Raw genomic sequence first — 24,257 nt, forward strand, 5'->3', positions numbered from 1 at the left:
TTGGAGGAAGGAGTGCAACCTCTCCTTATCATCTGAAGATGGGGCCTTTTTAACGTCCTTCACTAGTTTCATCTTAAGATCCATTCCTTCAAGAGACACAAAAATCTAAAAAATCCACCTCACACAGATCAAATTTGCAACCTGGAGGAGTTTCTCACAACTTCATCTTGCAGCACTTTGTCTGACCCAAACACATTACATTGGAAAAACAAATGCAAAATCTGCATTAATCGCTGGAAGACGGCACGCAAATTGCAAAGCCCCTTCTGGTGTCAGAAACAAAGTCAAATGCTTGGGTTTGGGGTCCAATTGGACTTGATCATCAGCACTCAATTGGTCCACTAAAGAAAAATATTCGCATTCCACATGCACACCAACATTTCACTCGAATATTCTCAATTAAGATCCCTTAGACCAACACACATTTGCATTGTAAAATTGCTTTTTCTTGCTACGACAATAGGGCTTGGCCAGTCTGATGCCACTATAGGTTCGATGGCATTACTTGTGCACACCATTCTAATTCTTCTCTTAATGAATCTCTTGCCAAAGGAACATTCCTCATTTTATGCACTTTGGGATTTGCATCTTTTTTCAATATGATGTGGTGATTGGACTTCTCACACCCGTCCTCCTGCTTCTTTCTCCCCGGTCAGAAAGACCTGTTCTGGGTGATTGGGATCAAGGGCCAAACCCATGGCTTGCTTTGCTCGCTAACCTCTTCGCTGCGGCGGCTATTCCGCCGCAGCGCTAAGGGGGCAGTGGGGCTGCGCGGCACGCCCATGCTGGTGACGGAACCACTCTGTCACCAGCCTCGGTTGAGCTGTGCTCATGACGGAGCGGTTCCGTCATGGCCCCGCCCACTCAATAGAACGCGCCGTGCAGGCGCGAAATCAGCGCCGCGCAGGCACCAAATCAGCGCCGCGCAGGCACGTCGGGCGGGCCATGACGGAACAGCGACGTCATCAGCACAGCGCTACCACAGCTGATGACGGAGCGGTTCCGTCATCAGCGTGGAAGTGGCTAAATAACCAGGTCTTCCCTCGTTCAACAAGATACACCGTACCCATTATATATCTGTTCTTGTATGCGGGTTTTGTCAGGAAATACAGAATCATTGACAACATAAATCCACAATAACCTTCGGGCTTCAAATCTTTTGAAAGAAGACTACGTTTCCCAGTGTTCTCTGTTCTCATCAATCCATGTTTAGGGTCCATAATTTTCACATATACCCCACATACTCTCACCAGACATTATGGAGGTCAACATGATTCACCCATACCGTTCACTCCATGTTCAGATAGACTCAATTCACTCACTTCTAAACCTTCCACATCATAGTCATCACTTTTATCCTCACTGTTTTTTTTATCTTTCTTTGTTCCACAATAGACCATATTCAGACTACACTTGCCCTCGTCTGCTTCTCCTCTGCATGCCGGGAGAAAGTCTTCTATTACCTATAGCACCTTGCTCTAGGTAGTAGAAGGCGCCATATTCTTGTTAATTCCACATGCATAGCACTGAAGCTTCTTTCCTGAATCCTATGCCTTGGCCTTTCCTATCCCTTTATCTTTATTTTTGGCATTTGTCTTCACAGCATTCATATCTCCCAACTCACTTGCAATTAATCCTCCTTCCTCAATCCTTCACATTCAATTCTTTCAGATAACAGGACATGTTCCCCATGCACCTAACTATAATTCTAGATTTACCCAAGGAAGGATCTTGTAGCCCCCAACAATTGTTCAGAGGTCTTTAAGTTGCTTGACCTGTTAATTAGCTAGTTACTTATAATTTCCTTGTCCAGGTCTTTACACTTACACGTGGCTAGCGTGAGGAGGACTGCGATATAATGCTCAGTTGATTCACCCGGTAACTGCACATGGTAGAAGAATGTGTACCTTTCCACAAACTTTTCCAAACTTTTCTTCCAGAGCTCCACTTGCTCCCTTTATTTATCTGAATCTTCCTTCATATCTGGTGAGTCTTCATTCTCTCCACCTTGACTTTGACGTTTTTCAAAATCCTCCTGTCCTCTACTCCTAAACAATGCATCAGCTTGGCCAGTTTCCTTTATACCATGAAAACTTCTCCACCCTCTCCCCGCTCTTTCGCCTCCAGGTAAGTTTCAAAGGTTTTACACCAGTCCTCCGACACCATTGCTGGGTCTCTGGGACTTGTTAAAAAAGTAGGGGGAGCTACCACTATTTACATTCATTACATTCATGGTCTACTGCTTTGTGCTCACCACCACCATAAGTTTAGCATGTTCCTTACTCTCAAGGAAGTGAGCTTGAATATAGAATTAAACAAGGCAAACTAATTGTTGATAGCGGTCTCTAAAGATTGAATTCCATCAACTTTGCAAAACAATTACCACTAAAAATCTGGTCACCAATGTCTTCGAATTTCCTCACCGAATATAATGAAAAAATAAATTACGAGGTCAATAATGTCTTCAGGAAATGACCTACTCCATTTGTTTTAAGTGCACCATCACACAGGGTGGTATCTGTATGGTTTCATATGCCCCTTTTCACTTCCACTGTTTTCCTTTATTTAGCCCCTCTTCAGGGTCTATGCCTTCCAATATCAGTGACACATAGTACTTGCGATCTACCTCTTTACACGCGTCAGTCGACGGCTTTAGGGTTCATGCCTCTACATTCAAAGCACTTTATGCCATGTTTTTAATTGTGTAGAGAAGCAGAGTGCTGCACCACAAGAAAAAAGGCTGCTTATGCTCATGAACAGCGTCTTGCAGCAGGTTCTCGTGGATGCATGGCAGACGAGCATATAAGCTTTATAATGTTCATGCTAAAGTGCCCGGTGCTTTGCAATAGTAGGAAGGTGCCTACTCGAGCGGTTTCATAATTAGTTCAAAAGTCACCATAATTCACTAAAGAACAGATTAGCTTGGTCTTGCCCTGGACACAAACTTAAGGCCTTTGTGCTCATGATTCCTGAAATGTACCCGCCGTCATCAGCAGTATTCAGGCACAACAACCATTACCCTTCATAACACAGAAGGGTTGGATATATAGCGCTCTCCTGGGGTTAACACTGGTTTCCAGTTTTTCAAGAACAGCAGCCACATTGAGGAAATCTTCAAGTTTATTGGCAGCACAGCTCATACAGTCCAACCTGTCACAAAAACATAGTGCTTCCTGCACACTACAGCTCTAAAATCACACACAGTTTGCAAAAGTTGTAAAGAAAACTACAGCAGTCACCATGTCGCCTGAGAGAGCCCTGGTGCAGAACTCTGCCATCATGAGTGAAGTGGTAGACCTGTAGGGGCTGTCTTTAAGAGCCTAGCCGGGAGTTTTGTGTGGGTCAAATGTTATTCCCGCAACTTATAATGCAGAGATTTCCAAAGTACGTCCAGATGGGCAAGATCCATGCCAGATTTCAGGTTATACAGAACATAAATTGACAAAAACGTAATCTCATTAAATCTCTTTTCACATATTGGATATCCTAAAACTCTGGCCTGGGCTCAGCCCTTTTGGATGTTTGTTGAGCACCAATGATATTCAGTAACTTAGATACCAGGTATCGCATATGGCTTCTTAAATGTGTTTAAAAGTACCCACAAAAAAAAATCACCACATTGAAATCTTTTGCTAGATGAGTGCTTTGCCCAATCCAACATGAGAATTTTCCACACTCTTATTGTCTGTTGTTCTAGGTGCTGGATTTGATTATGCCAGATTTAGATGATTTTCAAATTAATTTTCTTCGAGGTTTTTCATGATCCTAAAGAGTCCATTTTTTATCGCCCTCTGATATTGAGCTTTCCTGCACCACGGCCTTTACCAGCATCCCTCTCATCCACAATCTGTCTGCTGTAGCGTCAGACCATCAAGACTTACAAGCGGCCTGCTTCAAATGATAGCCAGTAGGTGTTCCCATCTAGATCACCCTCCTATCTATTTAAACCTGACTTTTGGACCATCTTTCTCTTCACCCCTAACTAGTGATTCTATGTGTTGTCATTCCCCTTATCTATCCACTAGCTGTTTTTGCACCAACAACTGTTCTTCACTGTCTAATATCCATTTTCAGCTTTTCCCCATATTTTTCCACATTCAATTTTTTAGGTTCCCTAGGTATATTATTTTAAGCCTCGTGGAATCACCGCCACAGTGTAGAGGCATACCGTGAGGAGCAGGAGCACGCAGAGCCATCGGGCAAAGCCGTGAGGGCAACGGCAGTGTAGCGGGACGCCCAGTATTGGACTCCAGCCCCCAGCAGCACCAGGGGCGACGCGCCTGTGACGCGGAGGGAGCGCCAGGAGGCGCTGAAAGGGAGACGCCCCCTCTCGCCTCGCGAGTCGCGCGCGGGAAGCGCCCGGGAGAAGCCCGGGACAAGGGCGGGACAAGGGCGGGACAGTCTTAGACAGTCCTAGACTGGCCGGGACTGGACTGGGCTACCCCCCTTTACGGCCGCACTCAAGTAAGAAATAAATTAATTGTTTACCTAATTGTGACGCCAGTTCCCCCAACGGTACTGTGTAGTAGAGGTCCACGTGCACCACTTGTTCCTGCCCAGGGAAAAGTATTTACGTGTCTTTCATATGTCAAAAAACATGTCCAAAAAACAGCCTCCACCGAATACCAAGACTATAGACAATTATATGGTCCAAGTAGTGAGCAAAATCAACGACAAAAGGAGACAGTCACTAGGCTTAAGTCAGTCTCCGGATTTACATCCGCTTAGCCCGACCCAAAGTAGCCATCAGTCAAACTCCATAGCTCCGGATGTTTCTACTGACCTGATAGATCTTATGGCCCACTCTAATCCAAACATGGATCAACAGAATACCCTCATACTAGATAACGAAGTAAACTTAGTATCACCAGATCTAGAAGCCATTTCCGATACTGAGCATGTGACCTTGGAACACAAACCCGATGATCTTTCATCTCCTGATCAGGAAACCCGACCTGCGAGAAGACATAGAAGAGTTCAGGAAAAACGGTCGGGTCTACAATCAGGAAATAGGAGAAAAAAAGCATCACCTATAGGGAAAAACAAGGCAAAACTCACTGAAGAAGGAGAAAACAATATCCTTGAAAAAAGCGATCAGGATAATAGCTATAATGAGGATGATCTGTTGCAGAAAATAGCTGATATCATTGATTCAAAAATCAAAACCATCATCAAGCCGCTAGTTGCAAAGATTGATAAGCTAAATGCGGAACTAAAAAAAATGGGTGCTCTCCAGGCAAAGACTGTGGATGGGGTTGACAATCTATCTACTCTGGTGTCACAAATGGGAAAGTCAGCTGAGATCAAGGAGAGGAGTACCATAGAGAAAGAGAATGGTTCGACACTCCCTGTATGTCCAGTCCAAAATGGGACAAATTCTACTAACCAGCCCGTGACAACAGACGGTGCTCCACTGACAATAAGCATTCCGACAGTGACACGTCAGGATCTAGACCCCCTTCAATTCATCGAAGAAGCTTCGCCAGTGGTATTGGTGTTGGCCAATGTGCCTCCGCCAACGGACACTCAAATGGAATCACCAGCATCTTTGTCTAGCAAGGCATTGCACTGGTTAACAACTAACATGCATATGGGACCAGGAGGCAAACATCAGCTTGCATGTGAAATTAAGTCCGTGAAAAGGGTTGCTTGGATTGGGAATCGGCCTAAAAGGTTTAAAGGAGATTGTGTCATAGTGACTTTTTGCCACGCAGCCGTTTTACCCAATGTCCTAAATCACATCTTTCCCCCACAAAGAAGAGCCGGGTCTGTTGTTCCCCTCACTTTAAAATTCTTTTATGGGGAGCAACAGAATGGAACATTTCCAAAAACTCCTGGCCCGCAGTGGGAAACTGTGAGAAATAACAGAGGACCAAGGGCTCCTCCTTATGAATGGGGTGTGGTCCTTGGAAATAGATATGAAGCTCTATCAGGGCTAAATACCTGTGATTGACTGGGCAAAAGGAATTTTGATGTTGATTATCTTGCTCCCAATGGAGGACGTCCAGGGGGGGATCTGGAAGCTCAGACAAATTCTGTAACAACTGATCTATTGCCAAACGTGAGCAGTATACAGGGTGTTTTAGGTGTTACGTGCAATGATTATCATCCTACTGGCTGTCTTGTTTATACCGATGAAAGAGATTCAAATGTAAATTTATCCCCAAAATTGGTTGTAAATGTGGATAATGTAGGTGTAAACTCTCTCACTCGGGAACAGAGGGCTAGTCTACCTACTAGTATCGAACCTACCAACGACAAGGCCTTTGGCCAATATATTCTAACGTCTTGGAATGTTGCAGGTTTGAGAAGTAAGATACCGTCACAGGACTGGCAAACTTTCCTGGATTTAAAGGATGTAATCCTTCTCCAGGAAACTTGGCAATTAGATCCAGATCCTATTGAAGGATATCTACATTTTTATGTCCCGGCTACACCAAGTAAAAAGGGAAGACCTAAAGGTGGTCTAGTGACATGGGTAAAACAAAATAGTTACTATTCAGTGGTTCAATTGGCCACCAATAGCCCCGATATACTGTTGGTCAAGCTACAGCGACCTTCCTGTCAGGACCTTTATATTTTCAATGTTTATTCTAAGGGTTTACCAGGTGGAAAACCCACGGAGGCGGTTGATCTGTTAGATTTTCTTCTTAAACAACATTGCTTCAACGCAAATGTTATTGTTGGAGGTGATTTTAATTGTTGTTTCGAACCCTTGGATACCCATGATGTAGATCTCATGATAGAAGAGGACTACATCTGGGATATCCCCCAGCTTTCCTTACCACCAATTAAAAAATGGTCTGAGGCTGCACTCCAGCTAAAAATTCTCTGTGTTGAATCTGGGTTGCGGGCCACCAATGGAAGAGTGGTTTCGGATAAACATGGTGCCACCACCTTTTCCAATGGGAATTCACAAAGTCGTATTGACTATATTTTAATTAACAAAGAGAATTGGGCCAGTGTTGTTGATATGTGGATAGAGCCTAGAGTGGAAAGCGACCATGATTCATTAATTCTGACATTTAAATTGTTTGGAGTATTGGAAAAAGACGTTCTGAGGGAAAATGTTCAAATAAATCTCTCAAATGACAACAGACGCATCAGATGGTCAACTTGTGCAGCCAATGAGGAAAGCATAATTGCTATGAGGGACTTAACAACCCAGGCCATTAAAGAAGTAAGGAGCATAACCATTATGGATACTCAGATATCTGAAGTTAGTAGGATCCATGATGAATTTTTTAATAGATTAAAAATTGTTTTTGTTAAAACAGCTACTAAGAAGCAACGTAGGCCAGTAAGAAAGGAAGACCAGTGGTACGATAAAACCTGCAGGGGTGCTTACAAGGCATTGTCTGATGCTGTGAAGACAAAAGATAAAAATAAGGGATGCACGTGTTATGTATAAAAAGGTCCAAACAAGTGCAAAAAGGGATTGGGAGGAAGGCTACTGGAGGGATCTCCATAAAGCAAGTGAGGAAAGATCTATGACGCCCTTTTGGAACATTGTAAAATGGGGAAGGGGGGCCATAAGAAGAGAACCCATGAATCATGTGTCACCAGAAGCATGGGTATCCCATTATGCGGCCCAGTTCGCTGCTGAAGAAACTGTTGGAGAGGAAAGTGTGGCCCCAGTAGATACTGTGGAGAACCATCTAATCTTCAGTAAAGCTGATGTCCTAAAAACTCTAAATAATATACCTAAAGCCAGAGCACCGGGCCTAGACTCTGTTCCAGCAGACCTTTTTATGCACGATAAAGACCTATGGGCCACGTACATTCACTTGCTAGTAAATGGTATCGCGAAGGGCTCGCCTATTCCTGAGACCTGGAAGGGAGCCGAGATCATCCCCATCTATAAAAAGGGGGCATGCTCGGATCCAGGCAATTATAGGCCCATTAGCCTGATCGCATGTATACAGAAAGTTCTGGCAAGACTTTTACTCCAGCGAATCCATGGGTGGATAGATGAACAGGACATACTGTCACCCCTGCAGGCAGGCTTTCGTAGCCATACAAGTACCATAGATCAAGTGTTTAGATTGGTTTTAATTTACTGGCGTGTAGTTATACTTGGGGGGGGGATGCTTTTTGCTGCTTTAGTCGATTTAAAATCGGCTTTTGATCTAGTCCCCCGCCACAAGTTGTGGAATACTCTCCAAAATCAGGGTATCCCCAATGAAATTTTGTCCTTATTAATGAGAATGCATGAAAATAATTTTGCACAAGTGCGATGGAACCAACAGGGCAGTGTCACTGATAAATTCCCTATTGCGAAGGGAGTACGCCAAGGATGCGTGCTCGCTCCAACGCTGTTTTCGCTATACATTAACAGGGTGATCAGATACTTCGAACATCAACCAACAGATGCCCCAAAATTGGCAGGTAAACTGATCCCCCTGTTGATGTTTGCGGACGATACTCTGTTGATATCTAAGACACAACAGGGCCTTCAGAGGGCCATTGGAGTTTTTGAATTATTCTGTGCAGATCATGGTCTTGTAATTAATACAAGTAAAACAAAATTTATGGTTTTGCATAAACGGCGACACATTAGAGGGAAGGTAACTATGGACGGAGTTCAGCTTGAACAGACCCAGGTTTTCAAGTACCTTGGAATTAACTTGTCCTACAATTTAGACTGGAAACATCATACTAATGAGTTAGCGACAAGACATGCTCAACTAACCGGTGCCCTTACTAAGGAACTTTTTACATCTCAGACCAAACCTATTAGACCGGTTTTAAAAATGTATAATGCTAAGGTAGGAGCGGCAGTTCTATATGGAGCTGAACTCTGGGGGCCCAGTAATGTTACTAAGCTGATGGTAGCACAGAATAGATTCTTCCGTAACATTACTGGGTTACCAATGTCAACACCTTTGATACCCTTAAAATATGATCTGGGATTCCATAGCTTTGAGGATATGGCTAGATATAGATCTGTAGCCTACTGGAGAAGGCTCTGGGTAACCCCAGAGCTCTCTCAGTACGCCCAAGGCTTTTTAGAGATTCGAACCCTGGATAAAGGTTGTAAAATAGTTTGGTTAAGAGAAGTAAGAAGTATATATAGGGCGATGGGATTATCCCAATTGTGGGACGATCCTGTAAGCAATGTATTTCCACCAAAAAAGGCACTTCGAGATTTATACTGGAGCATGATTGAGATAAAGTGTTTTAGAAACCGTATTGATCGATCTTTTACTAACGATTTTCTAGAACTTAAGCATGTTCCGACCCTAGAACTGTACTGGGACTGGATTACTGTACCAGGGGACCGGAAAAGGTACCATCAATTGAGGGTGGGGACTTTACCTTTAAAATGCACTAACTGTGAAATGGCATAAGAGCCAAACCTCAAGGTGCCCTTTCTGTCCTGATCAAAATGAAAATATTGGACATGTGTTATTTGCTTGCCCCGAATATAGTGTCCCCAGACGCTCATGGCTAAAACCGATCTGTGCCCAGCTAGGCTTAAGAACTGCAAATGAGGCTGCTAGGGTTTTAAGAACTAATACATCCCAGCCTGTTGTTATAGCCATGTCGAAATTCCTGCACTGGATATGGATTATTCGGTCACGCAAAATGAGTCTGGAGTAATTATGGGAAAGACATTGTCTGCTGCTATATAAATCCGCACACATCATGCTATAAGTGACTAACTATGCACATTGCACTAGTAACTGATAATTTTGTATTTGGTATGGATGAATTTGTTTTTTATACCTGTTTTTATAAATGTCTTTTTAAAAATAGGCTTAACTTAAGAAAATGTAAAAATGTAAATAGGATGAGTTAGGGTGTTATGTACTCTACTTTTATTGTATATTCTCAATTTTTATCTTCTGTATGATGAAATAATTCATTGTGGATCCTGTTCTTTTGTGGGATAGTGGGTGGGTATCAAAAACAACCTTTTTTTAACTGTGAAATGTCTTTTATGATTGAAAAATATCGAATAAAGACTATTTTGAATTGATATTATTTTAATTTAAATTTTTCACATGGTATAAAATGTATTGTATTGATGTCGACACTCTGTGCACTAGGGGTGACCAATAACATTTGGAATTTGCTACTTTTGCTCTTGCTATCTCCCAGATTGCGGGCGCAGCAATCACCCACCTTCCCCACAGCATGTACTGAAACATATTTTAGAAACTGAAGGTCATAGCTCTGAATCCTGCCTTTGCATTGCTCAGAACCTGGGGTAGGAGCAGGGTACCTGTTTTTTCTGCATCTGAAACAGCGCCACACACCATACCTTGGAGTTGGGGAAGGTTTCCTTGAAGAAGGTGGGCAGCCAGGACAGCAGCGTGAAGAAGGTGCTGGCGATGCACAGTTGACCTATGATGACCGCCCTGCAAGAAGAGACATGTTAGTCAAGAGCAGTCTAGTGAATAAGGACTGTGCATGCAACCCAATCAAATAATTTCTGGGCTGGTACCACAGAGAACCCAGAAGCAACCATCCACCAGAGAACACCAGCCTGCAATGCATGGGGATATGAGCTGGATAAGAACACACACCAAGGTCTTGACACCTAGAAGTTTTAGGACAGATAAAAAGTGTGCACATATTTGGATGTTAGCGTGTGTGCAAGTGGGGGCCGGTGAGAATGCATACCCACACAGTGATATATCAGATGAAGAGGAGACTATGGAGGGACACACCTACAGCACACAAAAGATAGAGAACTTCAATGTGGGGTGGAGTAGAGAACACATCTTACAATGTGTGCGCACAGCAGATAGACTATAGAAACACAGGCGGAGCTGAGAAGGTGATACAAGGAGAGCAAACACTTGCTCCATCGCCAGAGCGGCAATGAAATGGATACTTATAGTTTTAGCTGTAACGTCCAGCGAGAGCTGGAGGAGAAACTAAAGAACAAGCAGGGATCTGTGGGAACTACAGGTCGCTTCTTCTGCGTGAACCTTAGGAAGGGACCTCTTTTCTTGCTTGACACACTAGAAGGATGATATGAACATGCAGAATGGTTGACTCCAAGAGTTGTCCCCCTCGGTTCCCTGCCTGATACCTCTAGGAGATCCATGATGGACAGGAATGTCCATTTGCCCATTCAATGTCCAAGAGATGAGATTGGGGTTCTCTATCTTATGTGCAATTGTGAGCCAGGTAGTGACAAGGCTGGAAAGGCAGGCAAGGCCTCATTGACAAAGGGAGTGTTGAAATGGGAAGGCTATGGTAAAAGATTCTGCTGACATGTAGGACTGAGATTCTGCTGACAAATGGGACTGGAGCAATGTTGGTGTTTAACTCTGGTGGAGGGTAAGAGGTTTGTTGCCGTAAAGCCACCATCTCGGTGACCAGCACACAGAAATGTGTGGTGGCTGAGCAACGGGCAAAGGTAGCACTAGAGGGGTGAGGACGGGCCTTAACAATGTAGGATGGAAAATGGAGTATCCACTTGGGAGATATTCTGACTCTACCTGAAAGACAGTTCAAGGATTGGAAACTGGAGGGACTGAACTAAAACCAGGTACACCCAGATTAAAAACAGAGTAGAGATAGAGGGAACGGTGGGAGATAAAAGATGAATGCTTGTTATTTTTTAAATGTACCCAATTATTACAGCGGACACACATTTCTATTCGGAGTCAGTTTAGCCCTCCCCAGAGCTTGAGAAGCGTAACAATTTAAGAATCAAAAATGAAATCACAGGCATACCATTAAAGTCTCCAATCCGAATTAGCAAACAGTCTTAGGGCCCTATTTACGGCTTTGTCGGTCCTACGTCCGCTGTAGGGCTGCCAAAGCCGAGGTGCAGCCGCCCGGAAGATTAGGACTTCAATCCTGGTCTGGTAAGCCGTCTTGCGGCTGTCTGACAGTGGTGGTCTGTTAAGCTCATAGAAGAGCATTACATGAAGACCACTGATTAGAGAGTGCCCAATGCACCTTCCTGCACGGTGTGCAATACATGCCACACTGTGCAGGAACTGGCGGTGCTAATCCAGGGGGGCACTACCCGTGCCCCTCCTGCATGCACCCTCAGACCTAGAGGCGGAAGGGGGGCCCTGTTACGACCCCTTTTGCTGCTTCTCCACCACCCTTTTTGTGACGGGCTCACAGGCATGAAAAGGGTGGCAGAGAGGCAACTCGAAATATGCTGGGTTGGCTGCTGTCAGCAAGTGGTGTTGGAGACTTACGTGGATGTTCTGAGGCCACAGCTAATGGAGTTGCCACTACAGTTCATCAGATAGGTGTGAATTATTGAGCATCTGAGTGATTGTGGGCCTGCTTGCCCTCTCTCCATCCTTAGGTAACCTGCAATGAGAGGACTTGCACAAGCAGGTGGCACACACCCCTGTTGAGATCCTCTGAGTCTGCTTTGGAGTGGATGGTAGCCAAGCAGGTGATCCAGTCCCACTAGTGGTATTAAAGACAAAAGTGGTTCTGTTGGGTGGCAGAATGCATTGCTTTAAGGAAAGGCAATATTAGCTCATAACACAATAGAAAAATTAGGTTCAATTAAATTCAATTAAACCTCTCTGAAAACAAACGAAGTTCAAAGCTTTTATATAGTAAAAAGTCATTAACTCAGAACTCTGACCGCCAAACCAAAAAACCTTTCCTCCCCCTTTCCCCCTTGTACAATACTGTATAAATTTGTATATAAGTGTCACTGAATCATATTGCACTATTCACTTTGTTCACCAACAGTCACTCCTCACTTGTTTTAGCATTTATTGAAACTAAAACGGAATGAAGTAATTCCGGTGTATTGTAATTGTGACTTTTTACTATATAAAAGCTTTGAACTTCGTTTGTTTTCAGAGAGGTTTAATTGAATTTAATTGAACCCAATTTTTCTATTGTGTTATGAGCTAATATTGCCTTTCCTTAAAGCAATGCATTCTGCCACCCAACAGAACCACTTTTGTCTTTATTCATACTTACCCAGGTTCTGAGGGACACAGGGTTACCCCTTTTTTGTTAAACAGTCCCACTAGTGGGGCAGGGGAGACCTGGAACTGCTGGGCACAGCCTACATCCAACAGAGGAACAGAGGCAGTGGAGACAGAGTGCCACTGGGTGGGGGAAATGTGCCTCTGCTGTGGTGGTGGGAAGCCTGTTTACCCTTCCTACATATGGTGCACTTTGCCAGACCCTGCAAAGGCGCACCTTGAGGTCTGTGCTTAAAATTTCACCTAAGATATCCGCTATGTAGGTATCTATTGAGAAACAATGTATGGTCATTATTAGTCTGAAGATGTAAATATAAGCGAGGTAAAAAATGTGTCCAAGTCAATAAGTGAGATGAGCGCCATCAGACCCAATTATTTTGAACTGCCGTCCTGTAAGAATAGTACCATTTCCCAAGAGGCTGAATCAGCGGGTTATTGCGAGTTTACCAACCAAAGAGACCTGGACATTTAAGGCTTTAATACAAGCGGCCCGTAATTTGTTTGCAAATTTCACACTAGGTACATGCCGATACCATGGGCTGCGGCGTTAACCAGGTATGCACTGTATATGGGTGTGCGAGTTTCCGACCGCAAAAAGGATATGATGTAATAGTCGCCCATGCCCCCTCCACACCTGTTTTGGACATGCTCAAACTCAGGAATTACGCAGTTTGCCTGTATACATTTATGCCATATTGTATATGGTGCAAACAGAGATGGGTGATCCAGCAAATTAACAGGGCGAGCGAAGCCAGATCTGAGCTAAGAATCTGGCTTGGCTCTTTGAGCCACTGCGTGAGCCGAGTCCTGAAAATGTTTGCCGTTTAAATCATATGACAAACATCAGATAAAATATGATCAAGTCAAATCACAGTTAAAATAAGTGGCTCTCTTTCACATGTGGAACCTTTGAGATTAATATGTCCATTAAAGCAGTGCACTGAGAAGCACTTATTAAAAGTGCCCCCCACCTGCACCCTGGTAAAAGCACCATTAGTGAACTCTGAGGCAAAATAGTTGTCACGTGCACCCTGTATGTGACCGAGATTCTTGTAGATAATGGAACATTATAGTCTTTTAAATCAACCACAATATATTTTTGTACAGCTTATATTTGTAATATGGAATTTTGAAGGGGCTTTTATTTGCTACATTGAAGAAAAAAAGAGGATAAATAAAATAGAATCTTTGCCAACGATCTCTCAGTTTGGTTAAGAGGGGAATCCGTATTTAATGCAGGTTTTCTGGTTTCACCTTGTACAAACCAGCCACCAAACAGATATCCATTTGTGTCTCCTTTGTAACTCAAATTTTAGTGCTTGGTTTTGCCAATTTGTGCATGAAGGTAGGTGAGCGATGGTGCAGACAGAAGCTGGGTTTCAGGTTCCGACAGATCCTCAAGCAGAGCCAGGTTTCAGGTTCAAGCAGCTCGCCCACCACTAGGTACAGATTACGCAGGCAATAACGAGAAGGATGTGCAATAGGTGGGACTTGTTTTAATCCCACGTTTGCAAACAGGAGTTTGCTTCTGAATCAGACTTTGCTCGGAAAGATAAATGCGTCTCATGGATGTGGATAGGCCTTGCTTATTTGTGGGAAAGTGCGCATATCACAAGCCACACAATATACCAACCCGAGAATCTCAACGATTCGGGAAATTCAAATATCTACATCAGAAAACGTAAATCAGGATTCTCGGAGGAATCTGTGTATTTCTGAATAGATGTACACGCAGTATAATGCTTCTGCCATGTCTTTTGATTTCTTTCATCCCGTCCTGTTTAAAAGTAGTTAGTCACGCCCAAGCTAAATCCTTTAAAGCCTTTTTTTCATTTAATAAACAGAAGACATTGTAGCTGCTCTGTTACCTTGCTCGTTCCTACGAGCACCCAGGGCCGGACTGGCCATAGCGGGCACCGGGCAATCCCCTGGTGCGTCGCACGGGTGGGGTCCGGTTTTTGGTCCCTGGGGGGCTTTTTTGTTACAGGGCCGTAGCTGCAAAATCGGCCCTATACCAAAATCGGCTGAAAACCGGCCCCGGCAAAGAGCTCGGCGGCACCTCCAATCCCCCCCCCCCCTCCCCCGAGTGGGGAGGGGTGGGGGCCTGGCCGAGCACTTTGCCAGGGCCGGTTGTGGTTCCCAGGCCGGCCCTGCAAGCAACTCTGGGCAACCCCGCAGCGCCGCCCCACCACTCCATGCCGGAGGCTGTGGTCTAGACCACTTTTCTGTTTTGCTGGGTCTGCTTTATTTTAGCATACGCGTAATTTACGGTCTATGTGCATCTATTTCTGGGTCATGTGACACACCCAAATGAATTATTTTGGATCTGTAAAATGGGTCCTTATTCAAATTCTGTGGAACAAAGCCAAAATAACAAGGAAGAGTAGTGGCAAATGAGAATAAGCTATTTAAAAGAACGCTGGCAGCAGCGCCAAAGGAGCAATGATTTGCAGGGACTGGGAGGACATGAAGCAGGGTGGGAGAGAGGCCTGGAGCAGGAGGAACAAACTGAGGGGGTGTGTACGAAGGATGACAGCAACAACAGGGAAGGAGGGTGCTAAAATGCACCGAAATATGGCACCAAAGCTGAACACACACCCGCAGAAGAGCTTGGAAAGGATGCAGTGTTAAAAAAAAAAAAAGACTGTAAGCAGAAAGCAAATAAAGTGAAAGCAAATAAAGTGGAAGCAGACAAGTCCTGCGGCAGTACTCCAGAGCCCACAAAGTACACACAACAGATGATCCTTCAGTGCAAGCGCTGCAGGCTCGACCTAAAAATGAGAACACTTCAGGAACAATATGTATACTCAAATACAACAATGAATAACTTCTGTCTTTGAAAACTGAAATATAGCTTTTGTATTTTAAGGCTTGAAGTACGGCCTTGATGTAGACCAGCAACATGTACCCAGAGACGAATAGAAGTTAGAAGCCTTACATGAAAGTGGTATTTTCCTATGTTAAAACACACAGGCAACTGAGTTTACACATTTTCATAGTTTAGAAAAGAAATAGTGTAACGTTATGATTTTGTTTTTCTTTTCATGAAGGAAATCCCAGGTTGACAAGCCAACTAAGAATGTGGAGTAGGCTTGGATTGGACAAGCAGATGCTCACATCTGGCGTGACCCAGATATTTACTCAAGTGACTGATAAAGTATTCAGCAGCCCTTGTTTTAATTCAAGGAAAGAGCCTAGCCCTCTGCGAACAGAGTAGGCACAAATCAAAAATCCACTACTTAACACAAAGAGAAGCCATTAGAAATACAAAACAATGTCTTGCCTACATAGAGGAAGACAATCCAGGGCAAAGGGGCCACCTGCTTAACCTTGCGGCAGCCATGCCTACAGAAGCATAATAGATACAAAGAGGGGGGCAGGCAGAAAAGAGGAGCGGAAAAAAGGACAGGAGGACATTTGAAGAATTAAGGGAACCCATTGCATTCTGGGAAATCAAAAGGAAGGACCACTGTTTGTGAATGCTAGTGTTCTAAACAAAAAATGATGGGTCAACAGTAGTGTGCATCCACGAGCGTCACTCTATCTTAGGTCACCACCTGGCCTGCTTCCGCCTAAACCCATCTGTTCCCAAGGGGTCATATATTAATACAGCATGCCTGCATGTTTCCAGTGGGTCAGCAAGGGCCACATGAGACTGGCTTTCTTCACGCGGGTCTACCAGCGAAGAGCAGATAACACGTGGTGGAATGAAAGAGTGGCTTGAGACTTCTGCACACTGAGTTTCCTCTGCTGTGTAGAAACTATACACAGCTGACACTCTTGAGGGTTTTGCATCCTACCTGGCACATGAGCAACAGGGTCATAATTATTTGTTCGTGTTGGGGGGGGGGTGAATTTCTGCTTAGGCCACTGTCTTGTCTAAACCGTTCACCCTATTCTTAGCCCCACCCCCTCTAGGGCTCCTCCACTGATAGAAGGGCAGGATCAAATCTGAATTCTTTCCTGACCCTCACCCATCAAGGGCCCCTCAAACTCCTCACACGTGTTGAAAATATTTTCTTTAAGTTGGCAGGTCAGTCACAGTGGCTGGATGCCTCTGTGTTCGAGGCTGTATACAAAGCAAGTTACAATTATAATCTGTTAAGTGGTTATTGCGTTAATTTCTGGTGCTCCAAAGTCTTAAATATGAAAGCAGAAGTCTATGCAGGGCAGGAATGGGAACCCAAAGCAGCCCTGGCAATTTTCCCGAACCAGCCCCTCAGGAAGCACTTCCTGGACCCGGGAAGCTGGAAACGCTTGCTTTCTGGTTTGGTTACTGGGAACCGATATTGCAGCACCACTGAAAAACTGGCCCCCACCACCGCAAAACCCCACCCTTCCACCCTCCCGGGGAAACGCCGGATGACCAATAAGGCCAGTTCGGTCCCAATTATAGGCAAAGTTGCTTTGCAGGCAGGAGCTCAGAGAGCAATGTGGACAGCAAGTGTGCAAAGGAGAAGAGCCCACACCACAGTAGAAGAAACATCAGGAAGGAGGGGTGATCACATCCAGAAGAATGGGACTGCATCCTTACTACCCCTGTGTGTCTCATGGTTCAAAGCACAGTTGCAATTACGGTTTGCAGGACTCAGTTCCTAAAGCACAGCTTCGCTTCACCTCTTCGAACATCATGTCCCTCACTTACGGTCTAGAGCAGCGCTTTCCAAACCACAACCCACTATTTATAACCACAAACTCGCTTCCGACCCATCTTCATCGACATGAGGGTGATTTTTTTGGGGAAATCTAACTAAAGCATCGTGTGGTAGTGCCCTGTCATTTACAGACAGCAAATTTCCATCAAAATGGCTACTAAATTTGCTCAAACACAATTTCACGTATAAAACTGTGAAACACACAAATGACAATGTGTGGAAAGTAGTGAATATTTATCATTTGTTAACCACCATTTAAAGTGTCTCGATTTCTTTTGATCCTATTAATATCTTTGTTTTCATAACACTTGAGAATTACAAAAGAATTTGCTTCATTTCTGATTTCCTAGCTGCTGAATGTGAACAGTTTATTTACAGGCATTTACATTTCGTTGGGAGTTACAAACAAGCATTTACAATTCAATGGTCTCGTCTTTGTTAGAGCTATTGGCATTGCTCGTGATATTATTTTGTTTTTAAAACATATAAATAAATAGCATTGTGATTTACAATGCCAATAGCTTAATCTCTCGCAAATGCGAGACCTATTGCATTTGCACCCACACACACACACAGAGCCACACACACAGCCCAACACACACACACACAGAGAGCCCAACACAGACACACACAGCCCAACACACACACACAGAGCCCAACAAACACACACAGAGACCAACACACACAGAGACCAACACACACAGAGACCAACACACACACACACAGACAGAGCCCAACACACACACACAGACAGAGCCCAACACACACACACAGAGCCCCACACACACACACAGCCCAACACACACATACACCCACACAGAGCCCAACACACACACACACACACAGAGCCCAACACACACACACAGAGCCCAACACACACACACACAGAGCCCAACACACACACACACAGAGCCCAACACACACACAGAGCCCAACACACACACACACAGAGCCCAACACACACACACAGAGCCCAACACACACACACACAGAGCCCAACACACGCACACACACAGAGCCCAACACACACACACACACACACAGAGCCCAACACACACAGAGACCAACACACACACAGACACAGACAGAGCCCAACACACACACACACAGACAGAGCCCAACACACACACAGAGCCCCCCACACACACACACAGCCCAACACACACACACACACACACAGAGCCCAACACACACACACACACACACAGAGCCCAACACACACACACACACACACAGAGCCCAACACACACACACACACACACAGAGCCCAACACACACACACACACCCACACAGAGCCCAACACACACACACACACCCACACAGAGCCCAACACACCCACACAGAGCCCAACACACCCACACAGAGCCCAACACACACACACAGAGCCCAACACACACACACAGAGCCCAACACACACACACAGAGCCCAACACACACACACAGAGCCCAACACACACACACACACACCCACACAGAGCACAACACACACACACACACAGAGCCCAACACACACACAGAGCCCAACACACACACAGAGCCCAACACACACACACACACACACACAGAGCCCAACACACACACACAGAGCCCAACACACACACACAGAGCCCACACACACAGAGCCCAACACACACACACAGAGCCCAACACACACACACAGAGCCCAACACACACACACAGAGCCCAACACACACACACAGAGCCCAACACACACACACAGAGCCCAACACACACACAGAGCCCAACACACACAAGGAGCCCAACACACACACACAGCCCAACACACACACACAGCCCAACACACACACACACAGCCCAACACACACACACAGCCCAACACACACACACACAGCCAACACACACACACACACACACACACAGCCCAACACACACACACAGAGCCCAACACACACCCACACACAGAACCCAACACACACACCACACCCACACACAGAACCCAACACACACACACAGAGCCCAACACACACACATACACAGAGCCCAACACACACACAGAGCCAAACACACACACACACACACACAGCCCAACACACACACACACACACACACACAGAGCCCAACACATACACACACACACAGAGCCCAACACACACACACACACACACAGCCCAACACACACACACAGAGCCCAACACACACAGAGCCCAACACACACACACACAGAGCCCAACACACTCACACACACAGAGCCCAACACACACACACACACACAGAACCCAACACACACACATACACAGCCCAACACACACACAGAGCCCAACACACACCCACACACAGAACCCACACACACCCACACACAGAACCCAACACACACACACAGAGCCCAACACACACACACACACACACACACACAGCCAAACACAAACACACACACAGAGCCTAACACACAGAGCCAAACACACACACACACACAGAGCCACACACACACACACACACAGAGCCACACACACACACAGAGCCACACACACAGAGAGAGCTCTCTGCCCAGTAACGCCCCAGGGAACAGAGGCAAGAAAAAAAACGATGACAAGCAGGGAACAGAGGCAAGCAAAACGATGACAATGACAAGCAGGGAACAGAGGCAAGCAAAAAAACAATGATAAGCAGGGAACAGAGGCAAGCAAAAAAACAATGACAATGACAAGCAAGGAACAGAGGCAAGCAAAATGATGACGATGACAAGCAGGGAACTGAGGCAAGCAAAAAAACGATGACAAGCAGGGAACAGGCAAGCAAAACAACGATAACATTGACAAGCAGGGAACAGAGGCAAGCAAAAAAACGATGACAATGACAAGCAGGGAACAGAGGCAAGCAAAAAAACAATGACAAGCAGGGAACAGAGGCAAGCAAAACAAAGATGACGATGACAAGCAGGGAACAGAGGCAAGCAAGACGATGACAAGCAGGGAACAGAGGCAAGCAAAAAAACGATGACAAGCAGGGAACAGAGGCAAGCAAAACAAGCATTGGAAATGCAATAGGGCTCGCATTAGGAAAGTTTGAGCTATTGGTCTTATAAATGATTTGTTTTTTATTTATGTGTTATTTTTTCAAATAGTTAAATTAATAGCTTTGTCATTTTCAATGCCAATAGTTATAACTTTCGCAAATGTGACACCTATAGCATTTGTAATGCAGCATGTTTTGTATTTACGTGACTTAGATGTATTGATATTACAAATAACAATGCTTTTAATTTTTTTAAATAATGAATACTTAATGTATTTAATTTGTAATGGCAATAGCTTAAATTTTTGTAAATTACTTTTGTGAAGATTATGTTCAGTGTTTTTTATTGTGACGAAAATCCAATAACGGAAGTGAAATATTAACATCTTTTTGTGATTTATAATAAAGCGTGAAAGCTTGAAAACAGCTTGAAACATTGAAAGAACATATTTGAACCAGTGATGCTGTGGTTGCGCTGAGTGATGCTGTGGTTGCGCTGAGTGATGCTGTGGTTGCGCTGAGTGATGCTGTGGTTGCGCTGAGTGATGCTGTGGTTGCGCTGAGTGATGCTGTGGTTGCGCTGAGTGATGCTGTGGTTGCGCTGAGTGATGCTGTGGTTGCGCTGAGTGATGCTGTGGTTGCGCTGAGTGATGCTGGGGTGGCACTGAGTGATGCTGGGGTGGCACTGAGTGATAATGTGGTGGAGCTGAGTGATAATGTGGTGGAGCTGAGTGATAATGTGGTGGTGCTGAGTGATGCTGGGGTAGCGCTGAGTGGTGCTGTGGTGGTGCTGAGTGATGCTGTGGTGGTGCTGAGTGATGCTGTGGTGGTGCTGAGTGGGAGATGGGGAGAGGGAGAAAAAGGAGAGGAGGGAGAGGGTAAAGAGAGGGAGAGAGGAGAGAGAGAGGGGAGAGAGGAGAGAGAGAGAGGGGGAGAGAGGAGAGAGAGAGGGGGAGAGAGGAGAGAGAGAGGGGGAGAGATGAGAGAGAGAGGAGAGAGAGAGGGGGAGAGAAGAAAGGAGAGAGAAGAGAGGGAAAGGAAAGTGAGGGAAAGGGAGAGAGGGAAAGGGAGAGAGGGAAAGGGAGAGAGGGAAAGGGAGAGAGGGAAAGGGAGAGAGGGAAAGGGAGAGAGGGAAAGGGAGAGAGGGAAAGGGAGAGAGGGAAAGGGAGAGAGGGAAAGGGAGAGAGGGAAAGGGAGAGAGGGAAAGGGAGAGAGGGTAGAGGGAGAGAGGGTAGAGGGAGAGAGGGTAGAGGGAGAGAGGGTAAAGGGAGAGGGTGAGAAGAGAGGGGGAGGATGAGAGCGAAGGACGGAGGGGAGAGAGAGGGGAGGGGGAGAGAGAGGAGAGCAGGCATAGGGGGAGATGGGGAGAGGGAGAAAAAGGAGAGCAGGGGGAAGGTAAAGAGAGGGAGAGAGAAGAGAGGGGGAGAGAGGAGAGGGAGAGGGTGAGAGAGGAGAGAGTGAGAGGGAAGTGAGGGAAAGGGAGAGAGGTAGACGGAGAGAGGGAGAGTGAGAGTGAGGGGAGGGAGAGAGAGAGAGGGAGGGCGAGAGGGAAGGAGGGAGAGGCACATTCCCACTAGAGAGGCCTAGGTCACGGAGCACGTGCATGACCCGGAAGTGAACCAGCGTTGGAACAGCCAATGAAACTCCTCTGCAGCTGACGTCATGCTGACCTGTGACTCACTCATTAGATTCAAGAGCAGTAAACATTGGCTTGGACACTGTTCAACCCGGTCACCCGGAGTCACATCAGAGCATTAACGAGGCGCTGTAAAGCATGTTTAATGTGGACATTAGAGCTCGTGCTGGGAACACAAGTGCACACGGTGGACCTATTGATATCATTCACACCAGGCAGGGTTTGCTGTCACTAAGCACATTATGTTGCTAACTGACGACATTAACGAGACAGATGACGTGGTGGTGGAAAAACGATCACAGTCAGACCAGCAAGGACACTAAGTGTCTCTACAGCAAACGCAAAGAAAGACAGGGCGAAAACCCATTCTCTGCTGGCAAATCGCGCGGGTGCACAAGTAGGTCAAGTTGGAGCTAATTTGGAAACAGCAGTTGGCACAGTAAAGGCAGAAGGCCTTGAAAAGGGAAGGGCGAGTCATGCACATGACATAAAATTCAAATGTGCACAGAAGTGAGGGGAGGGTGCTGAGAGGACTGGAAAAGCCGCCAAGACCTTTAAAATCAGTGTGCTTTGGAAGCTGAGAAATGTTGCACCCAGTGAGCAGGAGGGCCACAAGTAGCGGGAATTGCCACAATCACAGATGAATGACATAGCAACCTAAATGAGCCAGAAAAGGAAGCCAAAAAAAAGCTGCCATGTTAAAAAAATAAACGCGAGACACTGCCTGGCGGCCGTGTAAAGTGAAAGTACGGCCGGCCTGGTCAGTGAAAGGGGAGGAGGGAGGAGAAGGGGAGTGTGCTGAGAGGACTGGAAAAGCCGCCAAGACCTTTAAAATCGGTGTGCTTTGGAAGCTGAGAAATGTTGCACCCGGTGAGCAGGAGGACCACAAGTAGCGGGCATTGCCACAATCACAGATGAATGACATAGCGACCTAAATGAGCCAGAAAAGGAAGGCAAAAAAAAGCTGCCATGTTAAAAAAATAAACGCGAGACACGGCCTAATGGCCGTGTAAATTGAAAGTACTGGCCGTGTAAATTGAAAGTACGGCCTGCCTGGGCAGTGAAAGGGGAGGAGGGAGGATAAGGGGAGGGTGCTGAGCAGCGGCGTCACTAGGGGGGTGCGGGGGTGCGGACCGCACCGGGTGACACCATACATGGGGTGACACCAATCTGACTGGTTACGCTGTGTAACACAGCTCTGCAGCCTCGCCTCTGCTCTGCAAGCGCACCTGCTTAAAAAATACTGCAGTGAGCCCTGAGCTCGGCTTTCCTGACAGAGTCGGCCCGTGCACTGCCAGAGCCCCCACCCGCACAGCTTGGAAACAGACAGAGGATGCAGGGGTCAGAACACACGGGCACACACAGTCAGACACACATGGCACACGCACAGGCCCCCCCCCCCCAGCTTTAATGGTTTCATTTACATTCTGTCTCTTGCAGTTTTCCTTTTCTCGTTATAGGTAGGGATCCAGCTTTCAAAGTATGAATGTTTCACATTTCAGACTGGATTCGGTCAAATTTATTTTTCTCCTATTGGCACTTATCCAGATTTTTCAGTGATGAAGAAATTAAGTTGGAAGTAGTATATTTTCACTTTTATTTAAATGATAATTGTGCACAGTACTCGCACTGTGGTGTCTTAGTGTGTTAAGGAGACACATACAATAAAGTATATATTCGCCTGAAAATATTAGCATAACAGCACTAACAGATCCCCACACGTGCAGCTATGTAAACTTCATTTGGAAATCTTTTTTTAATCTCCCTTATGCGCAGCTATCGGCCGGCCATCCGTCAAGCGTATCGCAACAATAACATAGTCTAGTATTTTTCAGCGTTTACAAATAAATGGAAACAGGGATCGAACTTTGGGAAGATAAGGGAATTATGCAGTTTTCCCAGAATCACACAGTTTGGTGAAATCCGGATTTGGAACTAAGGGGCAGATTTACAAGCCTCTTGCGCCTCTTTTACGCCGCCGTTGCGTCACTTTTGTGATGCAGCGGCGGCGCAAAAGATGCGCCATGGTGTGAGGTATTTACAACGTCACGCATCTCCGA

The 24,257-nt window shown here is 45.6% G+C and overlaps 1 protein-coding gene across 4 annotated transcripts in view; it reads right to left on the reverse strand.

Moving 5' to 3' along the window:
* Positions 1–24,257, reverse strand: part of SLC17A9 (solute carrier family 17 member 9) — a 114,062-nt gene that overhangs the window by 25,711 nt on the left and 64,094 nt on the right. For all 4 annotated transcript variants that reach the window (XM_078651612.1, XM_078651611.1, XM_078651614.1 and 1 more), the window contains exon 8: positions 10,268–10,364. In XM_078651612.1, coding sequence (XP_078507738.1) covers positions 10,268–10,364 — 97 coding nt within the window. The remainder of the gene's footprint in view (positions 1–10,267; positions 10,365–24,257) is intronic.

The sequence above is a fragment of the Lissotriton helveticus genome, chromosome 7 (assembly GCF_964261635.1).
Source record: "Lissotriton helveticus chromosome 7, aLisHel1.1, whole genome shotgun sequence".
NCBI classification, from domain to species: domain Eukaryota; kingdom Metazoa; phylum Chordata; class Amphibia; order Caudata; family Salamandridae; genus Lissotriton; species Lissotriton helveticus.